General features: G+C 45.3%; 1 protein-coding gene across 2 annotated transcripts; it reads left to right on the top strand.

Annotated features, from left to right (window-relative positions):
* Positions 1-564: 564 nt before the first annotated feature.
* LOC128114565 (glutathione S-transferase theta-1) lies at positions 565-24125 on the top strand. Of its 2 annotated transcripts, none has more exons than XM_052744668.1 (5): positions 565-787; positions 2033-2120; positions 5464-5614; positions 13901-14077; positions 23744-24125. In XM_052744668.1, exons 1-5 carry the CDS (start codon positions 676-678, stop codon positions 23936-23938), a joined length of 723 nt encoding a protein of 240 aa, XP_052600628.1. In that variant the 5' UTR covers positions 565-675; the 3' UTR covers positions 23939-24125. The 2 variants fall into 2 exon arrangements, with proteins under 2 accessions (XP_052600628.1, XP_052600629.1); XM_052744669.1 differs by lacking the exon at positions 565-787 and adding an exon at positions 881-1207.
* Positions 24126-24820: the final 695 nt, after the last annotated feature.

Here is a 24820-nt window from a genome sequence, read left to right on the forward strand (position 1 = left end):
TTTCAAGGGATCTAACCTACCATTTTAAAGATGGAGAAACTGAGGCTGAAAGAAAGGAAGACACAAACCCAGTGTGATGGTTTGAATATTGATACCCCTAAATTCATTTGCTGGGAATAAGAGTTGGGGCCTTTGGGGAAGGGATTAAATGTGGGGAGTCTACGACTGGAATGCCACCGGGGACCGCAGCATGCTGAGCACAGCCGGAACCTTTACTGCTTGCTGGCATCCATATCTTTGGTTTGCAGGCCTAGGAGGAACCTGCTGGGGGTAGACTTTTTGTGTCTACCAAGTAATACCTTAGGTTTCTCCTTTGGGAAACGGGGATGATTGGAAATTCTAACACACTAGACTCGGCGAGGAGGCCTTTGAAGACATTTTGCCATCAAATAAACCAGTCACAGAAGGACTAGGAGCCGGCCCCTTTGCACCCCACTGCCCACTCAGGGGAGGCCAGCAGTCGTTTCTGTCTCACCCTGTGCTAGACTCCCGGTGCCTGTCTCTTGGAACTCTGCTCCTCTTTTAGACAGAAGGGCCAGGCTCCAGGATCCGCCCATTGGAGGCGTGGCAACACTAGGTCTTGACCGGACCTCAGACGTCGAGCCTGAGTTTGTTTGTTTGTTTTTTTCAGAGTCTGGCCCGTTACGGAATTGGTTCCCGCCGCCCGCCGGTGCCATGGTCTTGGAGCTCTACCTGGACCTGCTGTCCCAGCCCTGTCGCGCCATTTATATCTTCGCCAAGAAAAACGGCATCCCGTTCCAGATGCGTACGGTGGAGCTGCGCAAGGGTGGGCAGGGCCTCGGCTTTGGAGAGCTGAGAGATGGGGAGGCAAGCCCAGCTTAGGGGATTCCTTCCTGTACCGTCCGTCCCCTTCCTGGGCTTTTTCTGGTTTAGTGACCAAGCGAGAAAAGAGCCACCAGGGAGACCCACGGTTCAGGACTCCCGCAAACTCTGCTGTCCCGTGGAATAGACGGCCAGGACCTGCTGAAACCGAACAGCAGGCGGGCACCTGGCAACAGAAACGGGTGTAGTTTGGGCCTATCGACAGGGACCTCCCGAGGAGCGGGGCTGGAGAGAGGGCTAGGAGAGTGAATGTGGAGATCTGGAGAGTTACCCTCTCGGTTTCTCCAGTGCTGAGCTAGGCAGTGTCACGAAGAACCTCCCTTGCAGGGACCTGCCTTTCCACCAGCCTCTCCCCACCACTCTGGTCAGTCTGCTGGAATCCCTTTTGTCCTTCCTTTTCCTGTCTTCTTTTATCTTCTTTCACTCTCTGCCTCTCTTGCTTGCGCAGGGGGGAGAGGCTGCTGTGTGGGGTATACCGGAGCCTCGCCTCCTTCCTGCTGGCTGCTGAGGGAGGCCCTCACCCTGGCAAGACAGGGTTGTAGCAGAAGGTGTTGCTTAAGGCGCCTTTGGTCACCTCCGTACTGTCTCACCGCTTGTTTCTCCGTCTGAAACTTCACCTCTTCACCGGCGCCTCTGCGGACAGTGCACTTAACCCCCACAAGCGCTGCTCCTGCAGAGTCTGATGTAGGGTGTTGTGGGGTGGGGGGACCGACAAAGGGATGTTCGAGTTGGCTGTCAAAAATAAGGGTGCAGGGGGAGACAGATTTCCACCAGGAGAAGAAGGGGAGGCGACAGCCCTCCGTCTGATCCAAGGCAGCGGGAACCACTGAAATCTGTTGGGCAAAGCAGCAAGGAGACGATGGTAGAAACATTTGTCTGGCCTGCATCAACAGGAGGAAAACCAATCTAGGTTAATTCAAGCAGAGACCAGGGTTCCAAGGGACATCGGGGCCACTTTTCAGGGCTGCCAGTGGGGCAAGTCCCAGAGGACCTGTCAATAGAGTGTGAAGTCTGTTTATCAAGGTCAAGGGGCAGTTTTCTCTCCTCTCCTGGCAGCCCGCCCTGCCTGCACTTCCCATCGAGGGTAGGCAGCCTAGTTCCAAGAAGAACCCATGAATTTAGTGTTTGGCATCCTAGGACCTCGGCCCAGCGTTCTACTCACCTCCCCCTCGTGCTGGACTATCTGCAGGTGAGCACCTCAGTGATGCGTTTGCCCAGGTGAACCCCATGAAGAAGGTACCAGCCATGAAGGATGATGACTTCACCTTGAGCGAGAGGTAATGGGGCCCTGGGGGCTTTTGCCAAGCTTTGCTGGGATCAGCCTGTTGTAACCCTTCATGTTATAAACTATGAAGCTGGAGCTGGAGGGATAGTTCAGTGCTTAAGAGTATTTACCGCTCTTGCAGAGAACCTGGATTTGGTCCCCGCACTCACAAGAGGCAGCTCACAACCACTTATAACTCTAGTTCTAGGGATCCATTGCCCTCTAGTATCTGTGGGCATGTAAACTCATGTAGACACACACTAGGAACCTCAACTCCCTAGAGCACTGGTTCTCAACCTTCCTAATGCTGAGACCCTTTAATACTGTTCCTCATGCTGTGGTGACCCTCAACCATAAAATTATTTTCATTGCTACTTCATAACTGCAATTTTGCTACTGTTATGAATCATAACGTAAATATCTGATATTTCTGATGGTTTTAGGCAACCCTTATGAAAGGGTTGTTCTACCCCAAATGGGGTTGCAACCTGCTTGTTGAGAACCTCTGCCCTAGAGGCAAAGGACTGCTGTGCTCCATATCCTACAGAGTTGGGGCTGGAACCCGGGACCCTGCCTACCCACTGCCCAGTTCACTGAGCTGATTTTGGGGGAAGATAATGCATCTACTTGACTTCTCTACCAGGTTGTGGTTGTTGATTAAAATACCCCTGGGGCAGGGAAGGTGGGAAGCTTACCTCACCATGGCCACCATACTATAGCCCAGCAGCTGTAGAGAGGATCCTGTGGCATCTGGGCTTCCCAGTGCCTCAAGTACGAGGGTCCCTGGGGTTCCCTTGCGTGAGTCTTCCCTATGAAGTAAGGATGTTTTTATATCCTAGCAGGTCCCAAGATGGTGACACTCCCCTCTTCAGAGAAGCTAAACCTTTTTCTTAGTTCTGCATTTTTTTTTTGTCACACAAGTCGCCTACCCCGCAGCAGAGGGACTCTAAAGGGTGTGCTTTGAGCTCATTTCTGATCTGTCATGATTGATGTAGTCCAACCAAGACACCGCCATTCTCCCTTCCTGTTGCTCCTGCTGTCCTGGACCCTTTAGTTTGCAGAGAATTGCACCCTATCAGGTGCCAACCAGGTGCAGCTTGCAGCCTCTGCATGTCCCCCTGCATGCCATCGTCACCCTGGGGAGGTGTGTGACCTCCTGCAGCCCTCCTCAGAGGTGACTTGAACACTTAGCTACAGCACAACGAGCTTGTCCTACTTGGGAAACTGAGGCATTAAGCTGGGCTGTGGACGCAGGTCTGTGTCTTAGACAAGGCCTTACTAGATAGCTTAGTCAGGTCTCAACATTGTACTTCTGCCTACCTGTTTGCCTGCCTCTTCCTCTTGTGTGCTGTGGATTTATGTCGTGTGACATAACGTTTCCTGTGGAGACACTGTACACACATCTATTCACTCCAGACAGGGAGCCCATGACAGACCAAAGTATGGATACCACCTGAAGGAGAACCACCGCCTCCCTCCCTCCCTCTGCACGCACAGCAGGGGTTTCCTCCCAGACCCTGGATGAGGCACAAACCACACCCCAACACTTGTTTTCGCAGAGAGATCCTTTACTAAACGGGGAAGAAAGTTAAAGTGTCTGCTTTCTGACTCAGGCAGAAAAACAGCAGCAAATGACCTTGCAGGTGTGATTTTTTTTTAAGAGAAGAAAAAATGGGGAGGGGAGCTCTGTGTTAGAATGGGCTAGCATGCGGCGGGATATTTTGGGCACATTAATTAGGTGAATCAAAGGGGGCTTTTGACTGCTGGACTTGGGTACTCATCCTCAGGAATGAGTCGGGCATAAGACAGTATCCAAATAAGAGAACAGCCCTTGGTGGCTAGGTTTAGGGATGTACTCTATGGTTTACAAGGGAAAGGGAAGGGGGAAGGGGAGAGGGGGGAAGGAGAAAGAGCAAGGCCTGCCAGTGCCATTGTGTCAGGTCCAGACCAGCCAGAGTCCCTTCATCACCAAAGTCCGACTTGGGAAATTCGTGAGTTGTATTGGGGTTTCATACAGGAGTGTGGGTGAGGGGTGACTTACAGGAGCAGAAATGGCTCAAAGACAGCTGCACCACCTAAGGCCACCCCAGCATAGCTGGGAACCTGCAGCACACTGCACAGCCTGCCGGCAGCTCAACAGGTTAGAGAGTGTCCTTTCTAAGTGACTCCGTTGGTCTAAACTTCCTCCAGGCCGCTCAGCTGGTTTCTGCTTCTTCTAGGCAGCTGGTCTCAGAGTCTTCTTTGCTGCTTGGCTTGTCTGACAGAGACTCTCAGTAGTCTTTATTGTTTACTTCAGGGAGAAAGGCCCTAGTGAATCTGCTCAGTTTCAGGGACTTCCTTTAAGGGTCATCCCTACAGGATGGAGTGTCTTGAACTTGGGGGAAACTGTTACACAATGTGTGTACATCCCACTCTTCCCAGTAACTATTACCCAATACCAGAGTTTCCTGACTGAAATCTTCAAGTGTCCTTTAGAGTCCATCTCTACAGTAGTTGGCATAACTCAAGGCAGGAAAAAGAGTTCCAGGGAGCCTTGTCTGTTCTGTGGTTCCAGGATCTTACAGTGCCCCGAGTGTTTGAGTAAGATTTTAAAGAACCAAGCTGACCCTTAGCACAAGGAGTGGCGTAAGGAACAGAGGCCAGGTATATGGCTCATGCCCACCACCCTAGCACTCCAAAGGCTGAAGCAAGAGGATTATGGATTTGAGGCTAGCCTAGGCTGTCTCAAAGAACAAAGGGAGAGTTGAGAAAGTCTTTTTGAACCATCAGGTCATCTGAGGCTGTCTGAATGCTGAAGGATGAGAGTGGATGTAGCCTGAAAAAAAGCTTCCTCAAAGCTCTGCTTGGATGTCCCTTCTCCAGGAAGCTCTCTGGCCCTATACTCAGAAACTGAACCCTTGGCAGGACCCTCATTGGTGAGATTCTGCCTGGTGGTAGAATAGTCTTGGGTGTTGGAAGACAAGATTCAATTCTGGCACTAAGAGCTCTGTTCCCCTGGGAACAAGGCTCTTCCCTATTCGGAGCCTACTTTCCATGTTCTGAAAAAGAGGCTGAGACTGGCAAATTGTCCGAAAGATCAGAAAAGGTAGGGGCTAGAGAGATGACTCAGCAGTTAAGAGCACTGGGTCCTGAGTTCAATTCCCAACAAACCATATGGCTACTCACAACCATCTATAATGAGATCAGACGCCCTCTCTGGCATGCAGGCGTACATGCAGTCAGAGTACTCATTGACATAAAATCCATAAAAAAATAAATCTTAAAAATAAAAGGAAAAGAAAAAGTTACAAAAGGTTCTGGGCGTTGAGTCACCCCTGTGGTGTCTGACTAGCCGCCTTGCTCCTCTGCTTACACAGTGTGGCCATCCTGCTCTACCTAACACACAAGTTCAAGGTCCCTGACCACTGGTACCCCCAAGACCTGCAGGCCCGTGCTCGTGTGGACGAGTACCTGGCGTGGCAGCATACAGCCCTTCGGAGAAGCTGCCTCCGGGCTCTGTGGCATAAGGTGAGACTGGACATGTGGGGGAGAGGAGAGGAAATATGAGCGAAGGGAGGGGAGGGAAGATTTGCCATGGCGAATTATTTTTTGTTTGGTATTTTCTAATGTCTTGCCTTCAGCTTAGCTAATCCTATTGTGCCCAGGTTGTTTGTTATTCAATACCATCTTTATTTGAGACATCTATTTTTTATTTGTAGAAATGCCATTTAGTTATTTTCGTAGAGTTACACTTCTCAGCCAAAATTTACCATCTGTTCACCCACTTTGGTTATCTTTCTATTTGAAAATTTTTAATAGATTTGTTACAGCTTCATAATTTATTTGTTGTGTATGTGTGCCGGGAGCCACCTTGTGCCTATGGAAGTCAGAGGGCAGCTTTGGGAAGTCAGTTCTCACCTTCCACCTTGGTGAGGCAGACTGTCCTTTGTCTCTGCTGCTATGCTGGGTACTCCGGGCTACCTGACCTCTGACCTCTGAGCTTCTGTCTCAGGCAGTTTTCCTTGTCTCCGCCTTCCCACTCACTGTAGGAAAGCTGGGGTTTCAGCATACCTGGCTTTTTATGTGGGTTCTGGAGAATTGAACTGAGGTGGTCAGGGTTGTCAGGCTTGCCCGCCTAGGACTGTCACCTTCTGAGTGACATCTCCCAGACTCTATTACCATTAATTACTTAAATGTCCTCTTCAGTTGCTGGTAATGTAGCTTAGTGGTAGAGCAGTTGTGTAACAAGCACAGTGTCTTAGGTTCAAATCTCAACTCCTGGGGTGTGTGTGTGTGTGTGTGAATATGTGTGAGTGTGGTGGTATGTGAGCTTGTGTGTGTGTGTGTGTGTGTGTGTGTGTGTGTGTGTGTGTATCTGGTGTATGTGTGAGTGGGGTGTGTGTGAGTGTGCATGCGTGCATGTGTGTGAGTGTATGTGTCGTTTGTTAGTTTGTTATTTCAACACCCAGGTCTTCTGTGGGTCTGTTTCTACTGGTTATTTTTTCTGCTCTTGACTATGTGTCCCATTTTCCTCCTGCCTCGCATGTTTCAGAAGTTACTGTGCCATGCCATAGATTGCATGCTAGCACAGCTGAAAATAATACAAAGGTGCTGTGGGATGTTCTGTATGGCAAATGTGTTGCTAATTAGTCAATAAATAAAACACTGATTGGCCATTGACTAGGCAGGAAGTTTAGGCGGGACAAGGAGGAGAATAAAGCTGGGAAGTGGAAGGCTGAGTCAGAGAGACACTGCCAGTCACCATGATGAGAAACAGCATGTAAAGATGCCGGTAAGCCACGAGCCATGTGGCAAGGTATAGATTAATGGAAATGGATTAATTTAAGCTGTAAGAACAGTTAGCAAGAAGCCTGCCACGGCCTTACATACAGTTTGTAACCAATATAAGTCTCTGTGTTTACTTGGTTGGGTCTGAGCAGCTGTGGAACTGGCAGGTGAGAGAGATTTGTCCTGACTGTGGGCCAGGCAGGAAAACTCTAGCTACACAAAGGAATCTTTTTTTTTTTTTAAAGAAGGTCAAAGAGCACCTATATCTTGAATGTAGGATTGGGTCACTGACTCTCTCCAGCAGGCCTTTGGAATCTAAGCATAGAAAGTAGACTGGGGCTGGAGAGATGGCTCAGAGGTTAAGAGCACTGGCTGCTCTTCCAGGGGACCTGGGTTCAATTTCCAGCACCCACATGGCAGCTCACAACTGTCTGTAACTCTAGTTCCAGGGGATCCAACATGCTCACACAGACAGACACACAGACAAAACACCAATGCGAATTTAAAAAAAAAGTAGGCTGGTGATGCAGGGGATGAGAAGAAGGGTGAGGACATCAGTCACCCCAAAGGGCTCAGACGACATCAAGTTCTTCTTTTCAGTTCTGGTGTTTTCCACGGTCTTACCTTTGGCTTCACTGATTCTTTGATGTGTCTAGGTTATTGTTATTGTTACTCATTTAATAATTCTTTTTTTTGAGATATGTTTTTTTTTTTTCATTTTTAGAAATTCCATGCATTTAACCACAAAATCTTTCATAGGGCATCCTCAACAGATATCCTTGTGGGAGTGCTAAAGGGAGCCAGGGGAGGAAAGTTAGGTCACCCTGCTAAGAATGGGGAGTTAGTGTTTAACGGGTACAGGATGGAGATGGACGGTAGTGATGGTTACACAGCACTGTGAGCACACTTAGTGTTGCACACTGGACTATGTGCTTTGAAATACATCCTGTGAACCATGGAGCTGCTGCTCTCAAAGTCAAACAAACTGAAGTTGGCAGAGGCTGTGAAAAAGGAGCCTTCATGTGCTGGGTAGAGTGGCAGAAACCTGTAAGCCCAGTGTTCGAGACTGAGGCAGGAGAATAGATGTGAGCTTGAGGTCAGCCTGTGCCCCAGATAATTTTTTATCATCATCATCATCATCATCATCATCATCATCATCTCCATCTTATCTCTTCCCTCTCCCTCTCCTCCCCTTCCTCCCTTTCCTTATCGCTTTTTCCTTAGCCATGTGCTCACACTGAGCTATATTATCCTCAGCGCTTAGCTTTTGGAGACAGCTTTTTATTATGAACTCTATGTAGCCCAGGCTACCCAGGAAAATGTGACCCATAATTGATGGCAGAAAAGCAAGAGCTATTGCTTCCTGGATGCTGGGACCGGATCTCAACCCTGCCTGGTGCCCACATCATCCTCTCCTGTAACGGCCTTGATCCTGCCGCCCTCTTTCCTCTCCCTTACAGGAGATAAGATGCCAAATGTTACGGCTTTAACATGTCACTTTTGATTCCCTGCAGGACTGACAGGAAACCTGTATTGATCAGTCTTGTGCCAGTTACAGGGTAGCCCAAGCATTTTCAGGCTTAGCTTTAGTGGTCCAAGCCTGAGAGACAGTGCCATCTTTCCCCTCAGCCTGACAAGCTAAAGGAAAGCTTTCTAGCCTCTACACAGGAAGTAAATACACATTTGGAGTTGTTTGTGATTTGAGGATGCTACAGAAAAAGTGGTTTCCTCACTTCAGTGGAAACAAAACACGAAACAAAAGCAAACAAAAAAACTGAATGGCCCTCCTGTAACAGGATTCATGGTGGTTAATCTTAGTTGTCAACTATTGGTGGAAGTCTTAAGGCAACTCCACGTGGTTAAAAGGGAGGTTTATTTTGTGGGGTAACTTACAAGTGAAGGGATAGGTTACAGGGTCTGGGAAAGGTGAAGCGCAGTCCAGCGGTGTTCTCTGGAGAATTCTGCTCAGTCTACCTCCAGCGTCCAGGATCCGGGAACCAAGAGAGCCGGCGCATCCGGATGTCGGGTCTTCAGGGTCCTCTCTCGGCCCCCTCCTCATAGGCATGACAGTGACAGTTACTAGAAGCCTCAGAGGGGGTAGTACTTCCAGGTCAAAACTGGAACAGCTACCCACTACAGTCAACTTGATAGAATCTAGAATCATTTGAGAGAGGAACATCTGTTAACATCTGAAGGGGGATTATCTTGACTAGGTTAATTGAGGAGAGAAGACTCCCCACTGTGGGCAGCACTGTTTCCTGGGCTGGAGTTGTATTAAAAAAGAGAAAAATGAAGCCCTAAGCGATAGCTCAGTGGTTAAGAGCACGAGCTGCTCTTCCAGTTGGGTTCCCAGCACCCAGGTGGCTGTTGCAGTTGAGAGGATTTGACCTACTTCCTCTTGAACCCTCTGTGGGTATATATATATATATATACACACACACACACATATACATATATACATATATATATATGGTGCACAAACATAGATGTGGACAAAACACCTGAACACATAAAACCTCCAAAAAAAAAAATATGTAAGGGGGTGGGGAGAGAATATGAGCCAAGCACAATTATCACTCTCTGTGTGGATGCAATGTGACTGGCTCCCTTGAGCTCCTGGTCCCATGACCTCCGAATCATGACAGCCATATCCCGGAACTGTGAGCCTGGCTCTCTTAAGTTCCTTTTGTGAGTGTGTTCTATCACAGCACCAGGGAAAAATCAGACAGATGCCATTTAGCTGCCTGTGGCTTTGTCTGTTGAGTGACCTGGACCAGCAGCAGGGTTGGAAGTAGGAGGTGGCCAGTGTTGTGCCCAGGTCACAAGACCCCCAAGCAAGACCACCACAGAGCCAATATCCGATGTAAGCACACAGAGGTTTTTAATAACAGAACAAGCAAGCTTGGTCCTCAGTCCAACATCTGACACAGTGGGTGGAGGAGAACGGCCCTGAGCACTCACTTTAAGGTTTAAGGAAAGGTTTACATGCAGCTTGGGATTGGACAAGGGGGTTAGGGGTGAGGCAGTTCTTTGAAGTTACTGGCTGAACTATAAGCATGAGGTTACTGATGGCTAATAGGATTCAGGGTATCTACAGAGACATAAACTTTTTACTCCCTATGTCCTGCTTTTGTTGAACCCAGGATATATACATTCAGATTTATTGTTCCAGTCCTACTCTTCTCTGAGGTCAACTTCTGGTCAGTTGAGTCCATTACTCCCCATTATCTTGTTTTGCCAAGTCCAGGATACATAGATTTATTATCCCAGCCCTATAAGTTCAATTTTTGGTCCCTTCTAAAACTGCTGGTCAGCAAATACCTTTGGAGGAGGGGAGGGGGAAGTGTCTCTCAAGATGGCTCCTGATTTTTCCATTTCAGCCAGGAGATGAGAAAGTCAAGAAGACAGATAGGAAAGCTGGGGCCACGAGGTCTTCCACAAGCTACATCTTATGTCAAGCAAGCTTCTTAAGGAGTACAGCTGCTTCCAGGGGCGAAACGGAACAGAGTCAGCAGAAACTGTCATACAATGGGACAAAGTCAAGCAATGTTGCACAAAGGAAACACAGGATATCGCAAGAGCATTGCAGACAGAGCCCATAGCGGCCTTGGGACCGATAACTCGAGTCTTTTCATGGGAAAAAGCCAAGTTCCCAGGAACTGAAACCTTAACTCCTTCGAGGTCTTATCCCCAGCCCCAAACTGGTCAAGTCTGCTCTTGGGCAGGACACAAAAGTAGGTTCCTTTCGTCCTTTCGTCGGGGCCTCTGAGAAAGCCTTGGATCAATCGGTCCAGCTCTCAACAACTGAGATTTTGGACTGTTTGAAATCAGACCCATGGAGGCTAGAGAAAACCAGTTTGCCAGTACTACTGCTGAGTGTAGTGTCCTTCCGGACCCAGTGATCAAGACTTTGTCATGACCCAGTTGGAGATACATTCCAAAGATGATTTTAGCTGAGTTCAGTGATGCCTGCAATCCCAGCACTTGAGAGGTGGAGGTAGGAAGATTGTAGATAGCCTGGGCTACACAGTAAGACCCTCTCTTAAATGGAGAGGCCGGGGAGGGAAATCTTAGGACAGTTACTAAAGATGCACAAAGTTGGGCATCAGAAGCTGAAGATAAGTTATTTTCTCATGGTAAGAAAGGACTTTGCTTTGGAGCCCCACACCTGACGAAGCTCTTGGGAGATCGAGGCAGAGGCAAACACAGAAGGTTCTGGAGTTCAAGGACCAGGCTCAGCTATACCCATAGCCTGGGCTACACAAGGCTCTGTCTCAAAATAAAAACAAAAGCCAAACCTCTGGCTTGGGTCAAATAAAATATGTCCCACAAGACCCCATGAAGTTCCAGCTGTTAGCTATTGTGTATGATTTGATCCACTAAGCTATAAGGGAAAAAATCAATTTTATGGAATAATACTATAGTGGGGCAATATCAATGAGGCTACTAAAATTTCTTATCTAGCTGGTTCCATCTGTTCAAAGTTCACTCCTGGAGCTTGTGTGACCAAACTGGCCATTTTTTTTTTTTTTACTTATACACAAAGTAATGGATTTCATTTTGGCTTTTCATACCCACTTGTTTTTACTCACCCCCCTCCTCCCCTTCTCCTCTTATCTTCTTTCTCTACTCTTGCTGGTGTGTGTACACGCACATGCACGTGGGAGGGTGGTGTGTGCCATGGGGCATGTGTGGGGGTCAGAGGAGGGCTTTGGGGAGTTGGATTTTTCCTACCATGTAGGTCTTAGGGGCCAAACTCAGGCCATCAAGCTTGGCAGCAAGTGCCTTTACCTACCAAGCCATTGCACCACCCCTTAGCTGTCCCCCCCCCCCCATTTTTTGCTTTCTTGTCACGTATATCTCATTACTCTTATTTTTCCTTACTCCGATCTCTTTAAGATTTCTTCTCCTATCATGGCCCTCTTTCTATTTTTTATGAACAACATGAATGGGCATGCATGCACACACACACACACACACACACACACACACACACACACACACACACACAATATTTGTGTTTCTGAGTTTGGTTTATTTTGCTTAAAATAATGTTTTTCAGTTACATCCATTTTCTAACTAATGTTATGACTTCCGTAATGGCTGTAGGAGGCTACATTCCCACTAGCAGCATATGAGAAGCCTTTCCCCACATCCTCAGCAGCATTTATGGCCATTTGCCTTCTGTTTGTTTTAATTTATTTAATGCATTTGTGTGTGTGTGTATATCTTTCCCTACATCCTCAGCAGCATTTATGGCTGTTTGGATTTCATTTGTCTTCATTTATTTAATGCATTTACATGTGTATATCTTTCTCTACATCCTTAGCAGCATTTGTGGCCATTTGGTTTCTGTTTGTTTTAATTTATTCAATGCATTTGTGTGTGTATATTACATTTGTGGGTTCGTGTGTATAGAAAAGGAGGTGGGCATTGGGTGTCTTCCACTAGAGACTCTACCTACTTTCTGAGACAGGGTCTCTCACTGAACCTGGAGTTCACCCATCTTTTTTATGTGTGTGCTGAGGATCTGAAGTCACTTTACCAACTGAGCAGTTTCTCCTGACCCTGTCTTTTTTTTTTTTTTGGATGATAGCCATTCTGACTGGGGTTGAGATGGAATCTCAAAGCATCTTTATATTTCCCTGATTGTTAAGGCTGTCAAACTGTTTGTTTTTTCTGTTCTCTTTTATTGAGGATTTTATACATGCACACAATGTGTTTTGATCAAATCCATCCCCATTTCCTCCTTTCCAATTCTTCCCCTGTCTACCCCCCAATACTTTTCCCTCCCAAATTCATGTGCTTTTTGTTTGTTTGTTTTTGTTAAGCCCACTGAGTCCATTTAATGCTGCCTGTGTGTGCATGGATATCCTACCATCTACTGGCTCCACTTTCCAAGTGGGAATTGGCCATTTGTGGTTCTTCTTTGGAGGACTGTGTATTCAGTTCCCTGGCCCACTGATTGGTTGGGTGTTTGGGTGTTTAATTGTTGCAGTGTGTTGTATTATTTTAGACTCTAGATGTTACTCCTCTGTCTGGTGTATAGCTGACAAAGATTTTCTTCCGTTCTGTGGACTGTCTGTCTACTCTAGTGATGGTTTTCCTTGCTTCATAGAAACTTATACTTTCTTGTCATCCCATTTGCAAAGGTTTAGGATCATTCTTAGGCTACTGGAGCCCTCGGAAAGTCCGTGTCTGTGCCTAGATCTTGAAGTGTTTTACTCATGATTTTTTTTTTTTCTTTTCCTCTGCCAGTTTCAACATCTGAGGTCTTACATCAATGTCTTCGAGCCATGCTGGAATTTATTTTTGTCCAGGGTAAAAGATATGGATCCAGTTTTGCTCTTTTACAAACGGGTATCCGCTTTCCTCACCGCTGTTTGTGGGGGTGCCTTTTTCTCCTATCTATGTTTTTAACCCTCCCATGAAGGATCAGGAGGCTGTGGCTGTGTAGGTTTGTTTCTGGGTTCTCTCTTTTATTACCCTGGCATCTATGACTGCTTTTGTACCAGTGCCATGCTGTTCTTGTTACTGTAGCTCTGTAGGTTAGTTTGAGAACAGGTACTGCAATAGCTTCCGTATTGCTCTTCTGCTTGGAATTGCTGTAGTTAAGGTCTTCTGTGCTTCCATATGGACTTCCGTTTACCTTGTCCCTTGTTTGTCCGAAGAGGCTGTCTGAGTGACTGATCTACATTATTCATGTTGTGAAAGTATGCGATATTTGCCAGATGAAGTAACCACTTTACTCGAGACCATGAGTGACACGTGACTGTGGTTCCTAACCTGCTTCTTTCCTCAAAAATATTAGTTCTATTTCTTTTTTTTTTTCCAGCCAACCAGAGATGGTGGAAGCAGGACTATTTATTTGTAAACAAAAATGTCACTTGGGTGACATTTCTGTGCAGGTCTGGGCAGGCCATAAAGGAAGAAGCATAGAACTAAAAGGCAGCTCCAAAGTTCGGAGACATGACTTCCTACCCCCCAGCTGGCTCCAGTTCCTTATTTTGTCTACCTACCCACCAGGTGATGTTCCCTGTTTTCCTGGGTGAGCAAGTACCTTCTGAGACACTGGCAGCCACATTGGCAGAATTGGATGTGAACCTACGGGTGCTCGAGGACAAGTTCCTCCAGGACAAGGCCTTCCTTGTTGGGTCTCACATCTCCCTGGCTGACTTGGTCGCTGTCACAGAGCTGATGCACGTGAGTGCTCTAAAAGGAGTGGGCCCATAAGACACAGGGAGTACTGGCTAGTTACAGAAGTCCCAGTTTTGTTAACCCCCACTAGTTGATCTGTTCCTGTGTGCAGACGCTCCTTCCAGATTTATAATGTTAGTCCTTGGCCATTCTAGTTAGCTTCTCTGGGGCTGTGTAAAACACTAACCCAAAAACAACTTGGGGAGGAAAGGGTTCATTTGACTTACAGGTTATATTGCATCATGGAGGGAAGCCAAGGCAGATACTCAAGGCAGAAGCAGAACTCGTGGAGGAATACTGCTTACTGGTTTGTACCCCGTGGCTTGCTCAGCTACCTTTCTTACTCAGCTCAGGCCTGTCACCCAGGGATGGCACCATGCACTGTTTACTGAGCCCTTCTACATCAGTTAGCAATCAAGAAAACACCCCCACAGACATCCCCACAGGCCAATCTGATGGAGACAATTCCTCAGTGGAAATTCTTTCTTCCTAGGTATATCTAGGTTTGTGTCAAGTGGGAAAAAACTAGCCAGCCAGCGCAATGTACTCCTTGTCTGCCTGACACACAAACACACCACTGCTAGCCATCATCTTTCATTTCTTTGTCCCCAAGATCTCATGGTAGTATCACAGAGCACAATACAATTTTAAATATCTCATAGTCTTTTAAAAAGCCCAATGGTTTAAAAAGCACAAGTTCTCTTTAAGAATCCAAAGTCTCAGTCGGGCGGTGGTGGCGCACGCCTTTAATCCCAGCACTCGGGGGGCAGAGCCAGGCGGATCTCTGTGAGTTCGAGGCCAGCCTGGACTACCAAGTGAGTTCCAGGAAAGGCGCAAAGCTACACAGAGAAACCCTGTCTCGAAAAACCAAAAAAAAAAAAAAAAAAAAAGAATCCAAAGTCTCGCCACCAGGTGGTGGCGGCGCATGCCTTTAGTCCCAGCAATCAGGAGGCAGAGGCAGGAGGATCTCTGTGAGTTCGAGGCCAGCCTGGTCTACAGAGCAAGTTCCAGGACAGCCAAGGCTAGACAGAGAAACTGTCTCAAAACAAACAAAAAACAAAACAACAAAACAGACAACAATAACAACAAAAATCCGAAGTCTCTTAACTGAGGGAATCTGTAAAATCCAAAAATAAGTTGCATAATTCCTTGTTCACCGAGGGAACTTGTTTCACAAGGGCAGAGTTACAATCAGACCAATGCAAAACTAAAATCCTATAGCATGAACAGTTCAGTGTCTGACATCTGTGACTCATCCATGATCTACTGGGCTCCAAAGGGCTTGGGCAGTTGTAGCTCTCCTGCTTCGCCATCTGTAACACACAGGTTGTCTTGTTGGCTCAGGCTGGACTCATGCCACACTTGCCACTGTCCTCGGTGGTCACCTCATAGTCCTGGCATATCCAGGCTTCCAGAGTTTCCACTAGAACTGAGTCTGCAGCGTTACCAACGGCCTCTCCTGGCTTCATACAGCGCCAAACCTTAGTTGCTGTCCATGGCTCCTTCATGCCTTCAAATCCAGTACCACGTGGGAGACTCTTACACATCGTCTGCCAAGCCCTGCTGCCAGTTTGACGTGCATCCTTGGCCTACCCCACTATTGGACCACAACTTCGGTGTGCTGACCCTGAGGAAAATACTTCCCGGATGTTACCTCAGTGTTGCTGGTCTTATTAATGACAGCTGAGTTTTCAGCCCCAGCTAACCAGCATCCACTGTCCCAATGCTTTACTTCCACAGACTATTAGTCTATTGTGGTACATACAGTATATTTTGTTTGTGCTGTAACAAAAAGTTTGCCTCAAGATCAGAGTGTGGAGCTAGCCATTAGTTAACCACAGAGGTCTGGAGGTCTGTATAGACAGGAGACAGGAAGTGATATGGCTGGGCAGAGAGAGGAATATAAGGCTGGCAGAGACAGGAGCTCCGCCCTTTTTGGTCTGAGGAGTCATGGAGGTAAGAGGTGAGTTTGGCTACTCCTTTACTTTTCTGATCTTTCAGCATTTACCCCAATATCTGACTCTGGGTTTTTATTATTAAGACCAATTAGAATTAGTGCTACATCTGGCATCCAACTTTGGGGCATGAATTCAGGAAAAAGCCTCTTGCCTGTGGCTTTGCAGACACCGGAACATGCCAGAGTTGCATGCAGGAACTCCCACCAGTCACTACCCCACTGGCTAGCTTTTCCTCTCTTTTTTCCCTAAGCCTCTGAGTGAGTTTGGGATTTTTTCTGTTGCAGCCTCTCTGCAACAAACTCCACAGGCGCATAGGCTCAATATGCTGCCGGAGTTAGCCCCTCAACACCAGCCAGCTCTGCTTTTAGGCAGCTCCCGGTGCACATGTTTCTTCCCCATCATCCCCTGTGTGTGTTTTTCAGACAGTTAGCTTCACACTTCACTGTCATCTGAACCGTCATTGTCAGCAGATTCAATGAGAATTCTTAAAGGGGGAGAATTAGTTAAAAGAGAGAGTCTTTTTCCCATGTTAAAAAATGGAAAACACTATTACAATGGAGGGAGTTAGGGCTCTGCATGATAATATGCTGGATGGTTTAAAAATGGAATAATTAAATGAGAGGATAATTAATTTAGATGTGATTTATGTAATGTCAATTATAAACATCATCAGTTTTATCATTTTTGTTTTATCACTAAAAAAGTTGGTTAATATCGGTGCTAAGATACAAGTTTTAGAAAAACTTATTAAAACAGATCATAGAGATATTCAGACCCAGACAGAAGAATTTAAAGGACAGCCAATCTCAGCATCACATTATAAGGTTAGGGAAGGACGGCCAAGGTTTCCAAACAACCAACTTTAATTTATCCAGTAACCTTACAGGAATTACCAAATGATAGATATCCTCAAAACTGTGTAAGAACTGAATGGACTCCTGTGGAAATGTTAGAGCTAAGGAAACTATAGTCTCATATGGCATGCATTCACCTTTTGTGAAGCAGATGTTAAACTCGTGGTCAACTTGTAATAGAATTATCCCTCAAGACTAGAGCAGTCTTGGAGCCTGGTCCTCAATTACAGTGGAGGACCTGATGGAAGGATGAGGTTAAAACCATTAAACAATGAAGTAGGGTTAGAAGTGTGGAAATCTTCCAAGACTAACTTCTTAGAAAGGGAGATATGCTAATGTACAAAGGCAATCTCTGTATGATGACCACACCCTGGCTTTATGCTGTGCAGCAGCTTTGAATACTTGGGACAGAATTGAAGAAGTAGGAAAGAAAATTGAGTCATTTACTAAAGTAATGCAGGGCCCAAAAGAAACCTTCACTGATTTCTTACAAAGATTGATTTCAGCAGTAAATAGAATGATATACCAAATTTAGAAGCTAGACAAATAATAATTGAATCTATGGCTTTTGAAAATTCTAATTTACAATGCAAAAGGGTAATTCGACCATTAAAGGTAAGATCAGCATTCTTAGAGGAATGAATCAGAGATACAGTCAATATTGGATTTCATAACCATGATGATGTTTGGATAGGAGAGGTGATTTTCAGAGGTTTGAAGAAAAATCAAAATGTCAGGTGTTTCAATCGCAGTAAATACGGTCATCTAAAAAGGGATTGTAAACAGGGCATTCCTAGAGACAATTTTTTTTCTAAGAATAATCCAAACAGAACGCCCCTTCCTTCTGAATTATGCAAAAGGTGTGGCAAAGGCAGACATTGAACTAATGAATGTAGATCAACAAGGGACAGTGAAGGTAACCCTTTGCCATTGGGAAATGCCTTGAGGGGCCTGTTGCAAATTTGTTTCAGTCATCCCCTGTGACTGTGGGGGAAACGCCTTCCCAGAGCAATTAAAGAACTTAACAGAACAAGAGAGACCTCTTAATTAGAAGAGATGATAGTTCATCAACCAGCATGACCATTCAATTTAAACTAACTTATACCACTAACAAATGCTTTTCATTTGACCAGATATAACTTGCCATAAGGGAACATCCCCAAAATTAGGGTTGGGGAAGGGTTTAGTTTTGGCCTTTTCAGGAGAGGAAGGCATCCAACTAAGGAATCTGAAGACCACTGGACAAATGAGACATGTGAAGAAAAAGAACAAATCATCCAGAAAAAAAATGTCCCAAGAAGAAGAGTAAATTGGCCTATTAATATATCACATTTCCAACAGGATAAAATTTCATAAATCTTCCCAAATGTTTGTTTCTGCTGTTCTCTAAAGATATATAATGCAACTGGTCTTTTTGTAGTCCCAGTTCAATTGAAAATTAAAGCTGGCTTTGGAGTTGACGTGTGGCTTTCTCCTCCTCTAAACTCAAGCATGCTTGTTAAAGTAAAATCCAAAATCTCTGTCTTATGTCAGAAGAGCCACCTGATATGAGACAAAAGAAAAATAAAAATTAAAGGACTATTTTATTGCCTCTAATAGAATAACCTTTTGGTTTTATTTTGACTCTTTAAAACTTTTCTTTTTTTCTTTTTTGTTTTTTTTTGAGACAGGGTTTCTTTGTGTAGCTTTGAGCCTTTCCTGGAACTCACTCTGTAGCCCAGGCTGGCCTCGAACTCACAGAGATCTGCCTGGCTCTGCCTCCTGAGTGCTGGGATTAAAAGTGTGCTTTAAATTGCCCAGCCTAAAACTTTTCTTAAGGTATAAATATTATATCAAAATTTATAAGATCGATATTGTTGTGCCCAGATCGTGACCCCCAGAGAGACCGCCAAGGACGAGCATACCAGAATGCAATAGCAAGGTTTATCTTTGTTACAAGTTGCGCGACAGGGAACTCATCTCAAGCACTCACTGGCCGCAGCGCAGCAAGGCAGGGAGGAGTTACTCTTTCTTGGGGAAGTTAGTTTTTATAGGCAAAACCCATAAAATTTCTTAGAGGGGAGGGGGTTAGTACGGGTCCATCCTTGATTGGTCCAGTTTTTCCCGGGCCTGGACTTCGTCTTATTTTAGCTTATCTGTTTGCCCTGTTAGGAGTTTTACAACTCATCTCCGGGGTCTGGTCATGTTATCTCCAGAGAGGGGTATCTTGTGGTTAATCGGTTACCATCAGACATCCTGACTTTGTTCTTTTGAAAACACCTGACTTCACCCTCTCCAGGAAGGGGGAACTGACTCACTTTTAAGATATCTCTTCTCTCAGCTCTTTTGGGGTCTGGGGGAACTGTGTCTGGGTCTTTCAGATATATATTTTAAAACTTTTTGTCATGATGTTAATGGTCATATAGAGTGCTGACTAATTCTAGAAAAAGGCTTCGTCTAGCTTCCTGTACATGATTTCAGGTTTGAGTCTTTATCAGGTAACTAGGAATTAAGTTTTTCTACTCTAGATGTACATAACAAATTATGGTCCTTTAATGTCTTCGAGATATGCTTCATATGACATTTAAAATGTTTAAGTTTTCTGCAGCGAATTATGACCATGCCTAACAGCAACCTTTGAAGTCTCCAAAAGGATGATGGGGCCGCACAACAAGGATTCCACCAGGACTATGATAATGCCCCTAAGCTGACAAACACCACCCAAAGATTAGCTTTGGACTATAAACTACTCAGGACAATTTTGAGATGGCTAGCTGAGATGATCCAGCCTTACAGACTACTCTAGCCAGGGCTTGAGACAAGCCCTGCACTTTCCCATTATGCAGAGATTGGACAACAAATGATACAGCTGCCTCTCCCAGGACTTGATAATTAACCCAAATTTTTCTTTTAAGGATCCCCTAAAGATGCCATCACCCCCAGACAGCAGGAAGTAAACTTAAGAACACAATGTCCACACTCCTAAGAGGTGGGGGGTGGTGGTTTTTGGTCATTCAGTGGATTATGGATATTTGTCATTGTTTAGAGTGGTTGGTTACAAGCTGTTATTTGTAATGGTCAGGGCAAAAACTGAACAAAGAAGATTAGATTCAGGGTTCTTGTTTTGATAAGAAAAAAGGGGAGTATGGAAATGATAGAATGAAAGCGTAGATTATTGAATCTACTCTGAAAAGAAAAAAGGGGATATAGATATGATAGCATAAAAAGATAGATTATTGAATCTACTTTTAAACCAAAAAAGGAACTACTAGTTTTAAATATTTTACATTGATATGGCTCATTATATATTGATATAAACTTGAGATTATTTTTGTTAGAACATACTGCACACACATTTCTACTCTCCTTCAATTTATTGTACCTATACAACTCATTTAATAATGTTATGCAAGGGGCTGGAGAGATGGCTCAGAGGTTAAGAGCACTGCTTGCTCTTCCAAAGGTCCTGAGTTCAATTCCCAGCAACCACATGGTGGCTCACAGCCATCTGTAATGAGATCTGGTGCCCTCTTCTGGCCTGCAGGGATATGTGCAGGCAGAACACTGTATACATAATAAATAAATAAATCTTAAAAAAAAAAGAAATAAAAAAATAATGTTATGCAAATTTCTAGTCCTTGAAAGTTATTATTACCAACTAATTAGGGTATAAAGAAATGTAAGTTAGTAGTTAGTCATTACAATCTTGTAGTCAGATTAGGTATGTGTAGCTGGTATTTTTCTGGTCCTGCTTGGCCCACCGTCAGGACAAATCTCTCTCACCCGCCAGTCCCGCAGCTGCTCAGACCCAACACAGTAAACACAGAAACTTATGTTACTTATAAACTGTGTGGCCATGGCAGGCTTCTTATTATCTAGTTCTTATATCTTAAATTAACCCATTTCTATTAATCTATAAGTTGCCACGTGGCTCGTGGCTTACTGGTATCTTAACATCTTTTCTTGTCCTGGCAGCAGCTGGCAGTGTCTCTCTCTCAGCCTTTCTGTTCCCAGAATTCTCTTCTCTGCTTGTCCCACCTATACTTCCTGCCTGGCTACTGACCAATCAGCATTTTATTTATACAGAGCGATATCCACAGCAGGTATGTTTTCAAGGTTGAACAGAGATATAGTTTAGATAGAAAGGTCATCTTCAAACACTTCAGAGATCTACAGAATATGGCACTTAAGATGTTTTAATAACATAGATTCTTTTTTTTTTTTTTTTTACCTTTTTAGAGCTTTATTGGGAGTGGGGGGAGAGAAGGAGAGAGGGAGAGAGAGAGAGGGAGAGAGAGGAGAGAGAGAGAGAGAGAGAGAGAGAGAGAGAGAGAGAGAGAGAGAAGAAAGAGGTCCAGACAGAAGGAAGGAGTGGAAAGGAAAGAGAGGGACGCACAGAGGGCCCACCCACTTTTTAGTCTGGGACGCTGTCCCAGGCTGATGACGTAATTAAAGACAGAATCCTTACATCCCAGACTTTCACTTATTAAAAAAAAGCAGGTAGGTGGGAATAGGGGCATCGTTCCTCTCAAAAAACTGCGTCCAGCTGACAATTGGACGTCGGTTGGCTCTTAGGGGAGTCTTCCGAGGCAGACAGGCGTTGTGGGATGCTGTCTGTCATCCATTTGATCTGGAGACATGTATCCCTCTTGGCTGTGGCTGGGAACTTTCTGTTTGACAAGATGATATTCTCTGGACTCTGGTTCTGTGGTGGTCCTGTACCATTAGCTGAACAGTGAGTTAGAACAGGGAATGTGAATCAGAAGAATCAGAAGAATCATGGTGGTACCAGTAGTGGTAGCTGTGTAGGAGTCCAGTGGAGGTGAGGGATGCACGGTCTGGCTGGATGGGGGAGGAGGTGGCAAGCGGCAGCAGTCAGCAGGTCCTCGGTGGTCTATCCGGGGTTTCGGCACCAATGTTGGTTAAATCTGTGCGCGGCGGCCATGCCAACGGAGGAGAGTGCTGGAGGAGAGTCACGAGCCATAGTTACCTTTTTAGAGCTTTATTGGGAGGGGGGAGAGAAGGGGAGAGAGAGAGAGAGAGAGAGAGAGAGAGAGAGAGAGAGAGAGAGAAGAAGGAGGTCCAGATGGAAGGAAGGAGCGGAAAGGAAAGAGCAGATTCTTTTCTTATAACAATGAGACATGTCTGCTCCCGGCAGCACCAATGTACTTCAGAGAAGATGATGGGTATCGAAGAAACTCCATAGAGAGATTACTTTCTTTGTGGCAAAAGTTAGCCACTGGGCAAGGAAATGCCCTTGCCTCCACTGCTGACAGTATGCTGTACAAAGTGGACAAGCAGGGCACAAAATAAAGGACTGCCGAATTCTGCTAAGACAACGTAGGACAGTCCTTCAGAATATCCTGCTTCACAGATGAGTCTATTAGATATGCTAGGCCTGTAGGCTGAAGACGGACGCTCCAACATTGCAGAGGAACCTGGGGTGACTGTCCAGCAGCCAGTTATTTCAGTCATTTCTCACATGTTTTGGAAGTTGCTTGCTTGTACTTCCTGCTTACTCAGGTAATAGTATTTCCTTCTCGGGTCTCTGATGGAGTTGAAGTCTTTATGGTTATAATTATAGTTTTCCTTGTTATCAGATTCAGAAAAGAAATTCACTAAAGAGGTGTAAAGTGTATAGGGTTGAGAGACAAAAGATAGTTTTGGTAATGCAAGTTAGAATGGAAAGTGAATTAGATACAACCTATTGGACTCACCAAGATAGGATAAATAATGGAGTTTTTTCTCTGAATTTGTCAAATGTTAATTGACTAAGTATTTTTGATGTAGTTATTGCTTGTATATATTTGTATATAGTTATTTTACTTATTGTATATAGTTTTTCTTATATTAGTTATAACCTTTTTTATTTTAGACAAAAGGGGGAAATGTGGTGATATTCTGTTTGTGTTCTAACAAATAAAGCTTGCCTGAAGATCAGAGTGTGGAGCTAGGCATTAGTTAACCTTAGAGGTCTGTAGGTCTTTATAGACAGGAGACAGGAAGTGATATGACTGGGCAGAAATTGGAATATAAGGCTGGCAGAGACAGGAGCTCCGCCCTTTTTGGTCTGAGGAGTCATGGAGGTAAGAGGTGACTGTGGCTGCTCCTTTACTTCTCTGATCTTTCAGCATTTACCCCAATATCTGACTCTGGGTTTTTATTATTAAGACCAATTAGAATTTGCCAATATATCATACTGGTGACCCTGATAGAGTCTTTGAGAGACTCTAAATTTCCATTTGAAACCTTACAAACCAGGTCTCCATCATCTGTATTTCTTTCAACATTTGTTTCTTTCAAACTACCATAGCACAGCTCATTCATCTCTAACTACTCAATGACTTTTTGGGCCCACAGTTCCAAATGCTTCCATAACCCTCCGCCCCAAAACCAACATGGTCAGGTCCATTACAGAAACACTCCACTTCTGGCACCAATTTTTATTTCTGGTCTGCTTTTCTGTTGCTGTGATAAATATCATGACAAAGAGTGAAAACTACTTGGAGGAGAAAGAATTTATTTCAGTTTATCGGTTACAGTCCATCATCAAGGGAAACCAGGGGAGGAGCTCAAGGAAGGAATTTGAAGGCAGGAACAGAAACAAAGAGACCACAGAAGCCACCCTGGCTTGCTTCCAGGCTTGCATTCGGCTATCTTATATAACCCAAGCCCACCTTCCCAGAGGTGACATCATCCACAGTGGACTAGGTCCTCTCACATCAGTCAACAATCAAGAAAACACCAGGCAGACATTCCTACAAGCCAATCTGATGGAGACAACTCCTTAGTTGAGTTCTCTCTTTTCCACGTATGTCAAGTTATCAACCAAAATTAGCCACGAACTCACCCACTCACATTCTGTTCCTTTCTTGATATAGCCTGTAGGTGGTGGCTGTCCAGTCTTTGAAGGGCATCCCAAGCTGGCTGCGTGGTACCATCGAGTGGAGGCAGCGGTGGGAAAGGATCTCTTCCATGAGGCCCATGAGGTCATCCTGAAGGTTAAGGACTCTCCACCTGCCAACCCCGTCATAAAGCAGAAGATGATGCCTGGAGTGCTGGCCATGATCCAGTGAGTCCAGAAGCCTCATCCCTGCACCGACTCTAGCAGTTTACTAAGCGCTTTTATTGCTGCTGTAATGCATCCTAGCCTCACAGCATAATGGTTTTTAGGCCAGGCTCCATCTTCACCCTTTTTCCATGATAGCCATGCATGACCATAACTACAATTGGATAATAAACCCAGGCTCGACCTAAGCCTTAGCTTCTCTGTGTTGTTTATTTGCTCTTCCTCTATTCTGGCCCAGTTACCTTTCCAAAAGACAACTCCATTTCCCAGGCTTTGAGAGTCATTTCCCCTCTCATGGTTGCCAAGAATGAAATCACAGATGGGCATGGTAACTCATGCCTGTAATCCAGCCCTCAGAAGGATGAGGCACGAGGATCACTGAGAGTTCAAGGCCAGTCTGGGCTACACATTGAGATCCATTCCAGCCTGGGATACAGTGTGAGACTGTATCTCAACAACAAAGAAAACAACAACAAAAAACAGAGCGAGCTACATCACAAATGCCTTTCAGACTTCTGGTTCTTGGAGAATGGGGCCAACAGGTGCCTCAGCTGAAGGCATGGAAGCCCATCACTTGGCCAGGCCAGCCTTTGGACATGGCCTGTTCATAGGATCATCAACTCTTCCTGACCTACAGAATTGGTCAAGAGGAGAAAATACCCCCACAGCTGCTCTCCTGGTCAAAGGTCATGCTCAAACTCTTGGGTACAAACTGTAAGCAGGAATGAGGGGCTCAGAGTGCATTCTGGGATAATATTCTAGCTTTGGGGTGTGGGGGTGTAGACTAGAAGGCAGCCAGGAAGGGAGCACGAGAGACTGGAGGTTGCTGTAGTTGGGGGTGAGGGGAGGTGGGGAGACAAAGGCAGCTTGTGGAGAGCTGTGAAACACC

Source organism: Peromyscus californicus, unplaced genomic scaffold, assembly GCF_007827085.1.
Source record: "Peromyscus californicus insignis strain IS unplaced genomic scaffold, ASM782708v3 Scaffold_19__1_contigs__length_69161282, whole genome shotgun sequence".
NCBI lineage: Eukaryota > Metazoa > Chordata > Mammalia > Rodentia > Cricetidae > Peromyscus > Peromyscus californicus.